The following is a 10,356-nucleotide window of genomic DNA, read 5'->3' on the forward strand; positions in this document are numbered from 1 at the left end:
AAGAATATTTCACATGATTGAGCACAATGGTGTAACATCTTCACCTCAAGAGTTGACTCCCATGCATCACACAATATTCCTAACTTACTCACTTACTCTAACGCAGAGGTCAAGAATTACCTTTCCTTCATAAATCAAGTGCCTGCTCATAACAATAGAGACTCATTCCACAATCAATAAAATTCACTCACAATGAGGGGCTTCAAAATAGACAGACTTCACTCACCCTCAGAAATGATATTCTTGTGCCACAAAAGATGCTCCATAGGCTTGCCCTTAGTGTACTACTCTACTAATCGTGCCCATTCAGTCTAGGATCAAGTATGACTTTATTTGGTTGTAATGTAGGCTGCGAGTCGGGTAGGATATATTTGGATATAAGGGTGACTACACCTCCTTAAGCACTTTAATACATATACTTTAACATTCAAGTCCATACTTATGTCAAACCAATACTCCACCTTCACATCAATGTATATTACCCCATACTTCTTTAAGCACAATTACATCAAGAGTCACCACTTATCAAGGAATATTATTTATTTTTTGTTCTTTATTTTTTCCCAGCAATACAACTATATTTTTCTTTTCTTTCTTTTTCAATTCAAGTGGCTCTTACTTTTTCAAAACAATGCACCTTTCTCCTTATTTCATTAGTTCCACTCAAAAGCCAAACCAACCACCCCACACTTTAACTTTTACACAGTTCATAACAATTCAAGTGCTCATGAGAGGTAAACAGTTTCAAATAGATGGTTAATTCAAACAAAGGGGCAAGCTTGTAATGTGGTTGCCAAAGAAACAGGATTACATGCTCAAAGAGGTTAACTACGATACATAACAATTAGGCAGGTAGAATATATATATCTGGCTCAACAAAGAAACGCCTATATCACTTCCAAGACTGAACAAAACTACTATTTTGCTTTGCAAACACACAAGGCAAGTTCTAGACATCAAATGTAGTGCACAGAATACACCAAGCCTCTCACACACATGGCACAAGAGTCACTCCAGATTAGATCATCAAAACACTCTAGTCAGGGTACTTAAGACAAGTTAAGAACATACAATTTAAGGCACTCTTACAAGAATCAACAATTGAGCCTAAGCGTCACACTAAAGTACCCGCTATATTCAAGGCATAACGAAGTTAAGAGATCCTATTTTCAATTCAGCCCATAGCCCAAGGGTTCCTAACTGAAAAAAAAAAGAATTAAAAAAAACTAACTACACCCGGTTAAAACAAAACCCTTGGAAAAGAACCGTGGCCCAAAGAAAAATCAAGGGGGAATTGATACACTCCTAACAAAAGAAAATCTTTTTGTATTTTTTTTCTTCGACTTGAATCCCTCAAGAAACTCGTCGAATGATATCCATCGCCGGGACAAATCAAAACTTTTGAAGTTTTTTTTATTCAGTTAACTAACGAAACTACATTACTCTACATAACTCTATACATAAAACATACATACAAAATATCCTCCACCCCACACTTAAAATGGTGGCATATCCCTATGCCACACAAATAAAATAAAAAATAATAATAAAAAAAAATACGAGGTAACGGAACTTCCCTGGTACATCAATCCTGATCGAAGACAGTGCAGGGGTCGAGATGACACGCTCTCCCCAGCGCACGCAGCCAAGCCATGATTTTCTTCTCAAATTTTGCATTTTGGGTGGCCAGTGCATCAACTCGAGTCCCCAAATCCGTGACAGAAGTGCGCAACCCTGCCATTTCATATTCTAGGGTTGTCATCCCCGTATCCCTTCTGACCACATATGTTCCCTCGGCCTCAGCCTGCCCTTCATCTCCCTCATCTGGTGCATCAGACTCATCATTATTAGCTCTGCCAGGTACCACATGATCCTTTCCAATGGTCACTTTATCTGCCCGAAACTTTTGTTCTTTTTTTACTCTTCCATCCACGTTCTTTTTCTCCGGCACCCGTGCTGCCCGGCATAATCTAGTGACTAGTGAAGGGAAGAAGAATCCATACCTCTGCACTGGACAACAGATGAACATCTCGTCATGAATAACCTTAGCCACATCAAAATCGTGGCTATTCATGAAGCACCAGATCAATGCAGCTCTGGGAACGTTCACCTCAGTAGTGTTGGAAGAAGGTAGCAGGCGACTATTGATGATATAAAGCCAACACTTCCCTTCAAATGTGAGTGAGCCCGAGTGAAGCTTCCGCCCCGGCGTGACCCACACTATGTCTTTGTTTGGCACACAGATTGTTCTGGAAAACAGATTCCAGGAGGTTGGTTCTCGCCTATACGTATCATAATAGTACTCCTCCCCACCAAATACTGGCAGTCGATATGCCCTCCTAAGGTCGTCTATCGATGCATCAACATTCTTTTGTCGCACAGTGCATATATGGTCATCATGTCCAGGGCAGTTCACGTAGAACTCCCGTATAACCATAAAGTTGGCCTCCTCAGGTTCTTCAGAGAAAATATCCAGCCTGCGCCGAACCAGCTCCTGATACATGGGCAATCAACCTGGATGGACCCCCTATCAATATCCCATTCCGGTATGGGCTTCTTAGGAGCCTTCTGACTAAAACGTTCTAGGGCTGAGCTTGATACAAACCTTGTGCTATCAAACTGAGGTGCATTGGTCGAGGCCCGTGCCCAGGACGAGCCTGCATGACCACTAGAAGAGGCACCAGCGGTTCGTCTTTTCTTTGAGGGTGTCATAGTACCTACAAAACAAATACCACTATCAGTATAAGGCGGGATGTGTGAACTAATAGCGGTTACTCAGACTTCACCCACATAATTGGTCACAAATTACATTCGCGAACTCACTGTGGCATTTAAACAAACACTTAATGTGCAAATTCACCCCAAATTCCCAAAACACACAATTATACCTCAATTCCACCACAATCTTAACAATGTCTAATCCAACCCAACAAGATAAAATTCCACTATCCTCACATACCAACAAGTATACTTAGTAATACAAAGCAAAGAAAATAACAACAATAACTTCTGCTACCATATAATTAAAAGAGAAGAAGAAAAGAATTTTTTTTGAAAAACTACAAAAAATAAAAACTGAAAGAAAAGGAAAATAGAAGCCATGGCACTTACCTGAAGAAGCTTGTGAGGAATAGAGATCAGGGAGTGATTGAGTAGGGAAGAGGAGGAAAGGGAGGTAGGTTTTTACTTTTGAAATTGGGGAGAATGGAGGATTTGTTTTGTTGTTATTCAGATTTTAGGGGGGAGTAAGGGGGGAGGGGTCAGTTATTAGTAAGGAAATAATTAAAAAAAAATTAACTAAGGAAATAACCTAAAAATGGTGCGCACATAGGGCAGTGGGTGTCAAAAATTACGCGGTCCATGCGCGGCCGGTGCGCGGCTGCGCATGTGCAACAGTAGGGGTTCGAAAGTGTGCGGTCAGTGCGCAGCTGCGCACGTTTGTCCTTCGAAATTTCTCCGTTTTAGCCATTTTTTTACCTATCTCCAAATGGATTTCCTCACCCTGAATCCTTCCGTTGCACACAATTTCATTCCTACACATTAATAGACCTGTCAATACTTTCACCGTGAAAAATAAGAACAAAGAAAAAATATTGGGTTGCCTCACAAAAAATGCCTGATTTAACATCGCGGCACAGTGAATTACAACAAAACCATGGGTTGCCTCCCAGGAAGCGCCTGATTTAACGTTGCAGCACGACGCATGCTTTCATGATTGCACTTCGCTCACATATTGAGGCTCCTCCAAAGACATCACAACTTTCTCCCATTTTTCTTCCACCATTTCAAGGGTAATGTTTCAACCTTTGCCCATTCACTTTAAACCTATTCGTTCCATCTTCGGACTCAATTTCTACTGCTCCACTTGAGAACACTTGCACAACTCTAAATGGTCCTGACCATATAGATTTCAGCTTACCCTGAAACAATCTTAATCTCGAGTTGTATAACAACACTAGATCTCCGGGTTTGAAGTTACGATCTAGAATGTGCTTATCATGCATCATCTTCATCATTTCTTTGTACAATCTTGCATTCTCGAATGTATGGAACCGGAATTCCTCGAGTTCATGTAGCTCTGTGACTCTACTTGTGCCTGCGGTTTCCATATCCAGGTTCAACTGCCGCAATGCCCATAAGGCTTTATGCTCAAGCTCCACTGGAAGATGGCATGCTTTTTCAAACACCAACTTGTATGGAGGCATACCAATTAGAGTTTTAAATGTTGTGCGGTACGCCCATAATGCATAATCCAACTTCTTTGCCCAATCGGTCCTTGTCGCATTCACTGTTTTGGTCAGGACACTTTTGATTTCCCCGCTGGACACTTTCACTTGCCCACTCATTTGTGAGTGATAAGGTGTGGCAACCTTATGGCGAACTCCATACTTTTCTAACAGCCTTGCGAATGCTCTATTGCAAAAATGGGTTCCACCATCACTGATTATAGTTCTCGGAGTGCCAAAACATGTGAAAATATTTTTCTTTAGAAAGCCTGTCACTCCTTTGGCATCATTTGTTGGAAGGGCCACAACTTCAACACATTTGGAGACGTAGTCAACTGCTACCAATATGTACTTGTTACCATACGAGCCGACATATAGTCCCATAAAATCAATCCCTCACATGTCAAATACTTCCACCTCTTGAATTGTAGTCATCGACATCTCGTGATAGCGAGATATGTTGCATGTCCTTTGGCACTCATCACAACTTTTCACCCAAGCATAGACATACTTGAATAAAGTCGGCCAATACAAACCCGACTCCAACACCTTCGACGCTGTCCGAATTCCTCCAAAGTGCCTACCATATGGTAAAGCATGGCAAGCGTGCAAAACAGAAGATTGATCTTTCTTGGGGATACACCTCCGGATCATGTTATCTACACATATTTTGAAAAGTAAAGGTTCATCCCAATAATAAGACCGACAATCGCGAAAGAACTTTTTCTTTTGAATCGAAGAGAGTTCATAAGGTACAATACCGCTTGCCAAATAATTAGCAATATCAACATACCATAACGTCTCCTCCATTGCCACAACTAGTAATTATTCGTCCAGGAATGTCTCAGTTATATCTTCAACCTCTACTTTCTTTTAAGCTCCCTCCAACCTTGAATGGTGGTCTGCCACTTGGTTATCTGTCCCTTTCCTATCGCGGATCTCCAAATCGAATTCTTATAGCAAAAGAACCCAACAGATCAAGCGTGGCTTTGACTCCTTCTTTGCTCTCAAGTACCTAAGTGCTGCATGGTCAGTATATTTTTTAACCAACCAAATAAGACCTGAATTTGTCGAATGCAAACACCACATCCAACATCTCTTTCTCAGTCACGGTATAATTGAGTTGTGCACCGTTTAGCGTTCTGCTTGCATAGTAAATTGGGTGCACCAGTTTGTCTTTTCACTGCCCCAGGACTGCTCCTATAGCATAATCACTCGCGTCACACACGAGCTCGAATGGTTGCTCCCAGTTGGGTGCAACAATGATTGGTGCAGTCACCAATCTCTTCTTCAGCTCCTCAAATGCCAACCTGCAATCATCAGAGAACACAAAGGGATGATCCTTTTCAAGGAGTTTACATAAGGAGTTAGCAATTTTAGAGAAATCTTTTATAAATCGCTTGTAAAACCCGGCGTGCCCAAGGAAACTTCTCACTACCTTGAGTGAAGTGGATGGTGGAAACTTCTCAATCACGTCAACCTTAGCATGGTCGACCTCAATGCCTTTACTGGACACTCGATGCCCCAATACTATACCTTCTTGTACCATAAAATGGCACTTCTCTCAGTTCAGCACTAAATTTGTCTCCATACACCTTTTTAACACTCTTCTTAAATTGTGAAGACAGTATTCGAATGATTCCCCCACCACTGAGAAATCATCCATAAAGACTTCCATAATATCCTCAACCATATTAGTAAAAACGGCTAACATACACCTCTGAAATGTAGCCGGTGCATTGCACAGGCCAAACGGCATTCTCCGAAAGGCAAAGATGCCATACGGACAAGTAAAGGATATTTTCTCTCTATCTTCAGGGGCTATTGAGATCTGATTGTACCCCGAATATACATCCAAAAAGCAAAAGTGAGACCGCCCAGCCAACCTATCCAACATTTGGTCAATGAATGGCAATGGGAAATGGTCTTTCCGGATGGCTATGTTCAGTTTTCTATAATCCATGCAAATTCGCCAATCCGTGACTGTACGAGTTGAGATCAACTCATTTTTCTCATTTTGCACGACCGCCATTCCACCCTTCTTTGGCACACACTGAACTGGGCTGACCCAGTTACTGTCAGAGATGGGGAAGATGATACCCGCATCTAACTACTTGATCACTTCTTTCTTCACCACTTCTTTCATGTTTGGGTTCAGTCTTCTTTGATGTTCTCTGGAAGGTTTGTGCCCTTCTTCCAAGAGAATCTTGTGCATGAAAAAGGCCAGGCTGATACCCTTTATATCTGCCATGGTCCAACCAATAACAGTCTTACATTCTTGTAACACCTGTAGGAGTTGTTCTACCTGCACACGTAACAAACCGGATGACATAATAACATATAAAGTAGAGTTAGGCCTAAGAAGGCGTACCTGAGGTGAGCTGGAAGCGGTTTCAGGTCCAACTGTGGTGGCTCCTCTATTAATGGCTTCGCAGGTGGTGTTGCCCTTTCTTCTAAGTGTAGTGGCTCGAACTGGGGTTCAGTTTTCCAGAACCCTTGACCTTCGAGAGCCATGGCCCACTTTGCCAATTCTTAACCATCCTCATCTTCCAAATTCATCAAGCAAGCTTCTAACGGATCACTGACATTAAGGGTTTCATCCTTCTCTTGTAGTATTACATCCACCGCCTCCATTAGTGAACAATTTGCAGATTTGCTGGGCCTCCTCATAGATTGTTGAACATTGAATATTATTTACTCATTATTCAACCTTATTTTTAACTCTCCAGTCTCACAGTCGATCAATGCTATCCCAGTGGCTAAGAGCGGCCTCCCCAAAATTATTAGTATTTCTTCGTCAACTTGACAGTCAAGAATAACGAAGTCGGCAGGAAATACAAACTTCCCCACTTGGACGAGCACATCATCCAGAATTCATGTCGGCTTTTTAACTGTGCGATCAGCCAGTTGCAACAACATTGAGGTCTGTCTAGCTCTGCCAATGCCTAATTTTGTGTAGATTTTCAAATGCATCAAGTTGATACTGGCTCCTAAGTCACACAATGCTTTAGCAAAAGCATAACTTCTAATTGTGCATGGGATAGTGAAACTACCGGGATCAGACAGTTTTTGAGCCATAGGCCTTGTCACTATAGCACTAAAAGTTAGAGTTAGAGTTACAGTAGACAGGTCCTGGAAGTCAATTTTTCGAGACATTAGATCCTTCATCATTTTTGCATAGCCTGGCATTTCCCTCAAAGCATCCATCAACGGAATATTCAATTGAATTTGTCTAAGCATTTCCATAAATTTCCTGTACTGATTATATTTCTTTTGCTTTGCCAACCTTTGAGGGAATGGTGCAGGAGTTAGCTTCTACCCACTTCTTGGTGTCTTTTCTTTATTAGGAGCCTTTTCCACCACCTGTTCTGGGAGTTGTTCAAATTCCTTCTCCTTGCCTTTGTCCACGTGTGCCTGTTCAATTACAACTTCTGTGAGCTCCGTTGACTCGTCAGTCTCTAATGTCACTGGAGTACTTGGCAATACGTCTCTCCTAGATTGAACAACTTCGTGCTCTCTGTCTAAATCCTTTCCATTCCTGAGACTCATTGCCATTAGCTGATTTGGATTCTGCTCATTTGGATTGATGTTTGTGTCTGCAGGCAACGTTCTCTGTGGGCGATTGTTAAAGGCCATAGATAACTGGCCTAATTGAGTTTCAATGCCTTTAATAGTCGAATCATGTGCGGCTAACTTTTCTTGCATCTTTCCATTTGTCCCCATGTGTTGTTGCAACATGCCCTTGATTTCTATCATATTATTGTCATATTGTTGATGAGGCGGTTGGTAAGCCAACTGTTGTTGGTACTGCTGATTGTAGCCCTGCTGTCTTTGATAAGGCACAACTTGGCCTTGTGGTCGTGCTCTCCCTGGAATGGTATTGTATTGTTCCTGGGTTGGTCTGTACTGCTGATTTTGAGGTCCCCCATTGTTGTCCACCTTGCCTCTGACCCCCAAAATTATTGACATAATTCATGTCTTCTCTGAACCCCTGATTATCGTTCTCTTCACTCCACGAGCAAACATATGACTGATTTTTGCAGGGAGTGCATAGGCCTCCATTTGTCGTATCAACAATGTGCACCTATTTTGTACCCATCTCATCAATTTTCTTTGTCAATAAGCTCATCTGGGTCATGAGAGTGGCTATGTTTTCTGCATTTGTATTGTTTGGGTCAAGAGCAACAGAATGTACTATTGGAGTGAGTGTTGTATCTCTCGTCATCCAGCCTGAATTTTGAGCCATCTTGTCAAGAAGAATCTTGCACTCTGTGAATGTTTTGATCAAGAATGCACCCCCAGCTGAAGCATCTACATTGGCCTTCAGACCGTCAGCCAAACCCATATAGAATCTTTGTCCTAGCATCTGATCTGGAATGCCATACTGTGGACACTTCACTAGCATACCCTTAAACCTCTCCCAAGTTTCCTGCAAAGTTTCAGTTGATTTCTGCCTGAATTGCAATATCTCATCAATTTGCCTCGCAGTTTTGTTGGGTGGATAGAACTTGTTTAAGAACTGCTTGACTAGTTCCTTCCAAGTAGCAATGGAGTTATTGGGAGCGAATTCAGCCAAGTTTGAGCCTCCCCGGTCACTGAGAATGGGAACAATAATAATCTAATTGCTTTAGGAGTCATATTCGGCTGTCTTTGAGTGACAAAAATTGATAGAAAGTTCTTCAAATGTTGTTGTGGGTCTTCGATGTACGACCCGGAGAACAACCCTTTATTTTGCAGCAAGTGCAACATGTTGTTGGTAATATGAAACATCTTTGCTTGTATCGGAGGGAATGCAATTACAGTAGCCAGGTTATCAGTAGTTGGTTGCGCCCAATCATATAGAGCAGCTTCCGGCACAAGAGGTGCTACCACTTCGATGTTTGGGTCAACTCGACCATTCCTATTGTTATCGTTGACGTTGTTGACGTCGTCTATTTCAATTTCGAATTATTCATCTTGTTTTAGCTATTTGCCCTTATTGTTAGCCCGAATCAATGCCCTAAATGCTTTCTCAGGATCTGAGAGTCCTTCAAAAAGTTCACCAGTTCTCAAGGAGTTTCTAGGCATGCACCTGAGTCACAGAAGAGTTCAAACGTCAGAATTTCAATGGAAATATTTTTAACACCACAGAAAATTGATCTAAACTAAAAATCCTAGCAATACTTCCAAGTTGTAATAAATAACACCGTTAGTTCTCCGGTAACGACGCCAAAATTTGATCACACCCAACTATGCCTTGTAAAAAGGACTAAGCGGTCGCTGCAATAATCTGGTACAAGAGACCGGAGTCGAATCCCACAGGGAACTAACCTATTTGCTACAACTTTTAGTATCGCTAATGATAAGCTCAGACAATTTTCAGAGTTCAAGATTTTATTTGATAATTAACAGAAATTATTTAAATAAGAAAAAAATGACAATAAAAAACTATCAATAAGCAAGAATGAAGTTGAATTCAAGGGTAAAAGAATCTAGGGTTATTGATTTCCCCAATTGTCGGATTAATTCCTGATACGTTAGCTATAATCTCGCTGTAACGCTCTATAAAGATGATGAGTTCTTGCTTACCGTACTTATCTCTCGATCAATTACGATAATTTACGAGAAGCATTCTCTTGAACTACTCTAGTTGACAATTTGTACAACTCATAAATATCACACCAAAGCTTCGTATCTCTAATCCCGCTTTTAAATTCAAGTAATTAATATCTTAACTTACTCGAAAGTGGCATTGTTCAACAACAATCTAATCAAGTGTTCTTTCACAAGCAACACTAGACAACTAGACATTATTAATCAAGGGCCCTGTCAATTAATCACAAGAAACACATGGTTGAACAATTATAGAGTAAAAACGGCTCAATTATATCAAAACGTAATCAAAACTTCATCCAACAATTAGTTCCATCAACCCTAGATGACGGTTTTAGCTACTCATACTACTATGCAAGATTACAATATAAAAAGTCATAACCAACAATGGAATTAAGAAGATGAAGATGAAAAACTCGTAAGAGAATTCTCCGTCTTGCTCTCTTTTTGTTCTTGCCTCCAAAGTTCTTCTAAAAACCAGAGATACCCTCTTTTTGGGTGAGCTGGGCTTCATATAGGTCAAGGTTAGTCACCTCTC

General features: G+C 41.1%; 1 protein-coding gene across 1 annotated transcript; it reads right to left on the reverse strand.

The window, feature by feature from the left end:
* Positions 1 to 3,785: 3,785 nt before the first annotated feature.
* Positions 3,786 to 4,610, reverse strand: LOC142173610 (uncharacterized). The gene has a single exon (XM_075239232.1). The coding sequence runs from the start codon at positions 4,608 to 4,610 to the stop codon at positions 3,786 to 3,788; it is 825 nt and encodes a 274-aa protein (XP_075095333.1).
* Positions 4,611 to 10,356: the final 5,746 nt, after the last annotated feature.

The sequence above is a fragment of the Nicotiana tabacum genome, chromosome 19, assembly GCF_000715075.1.
Source record: "Nicotiana tabacum cultivar K326 chromosome 19, ASM71507v2, whole genome shotgun sequence".
In the NCBI taxonomy this organism is placed as follows: Eukaryota; Viridiplantae; Streptophyta; class Magnoliopsida; order Solanales; family Solanaceae; genus Nicotiana; species Nicotiana tabacum.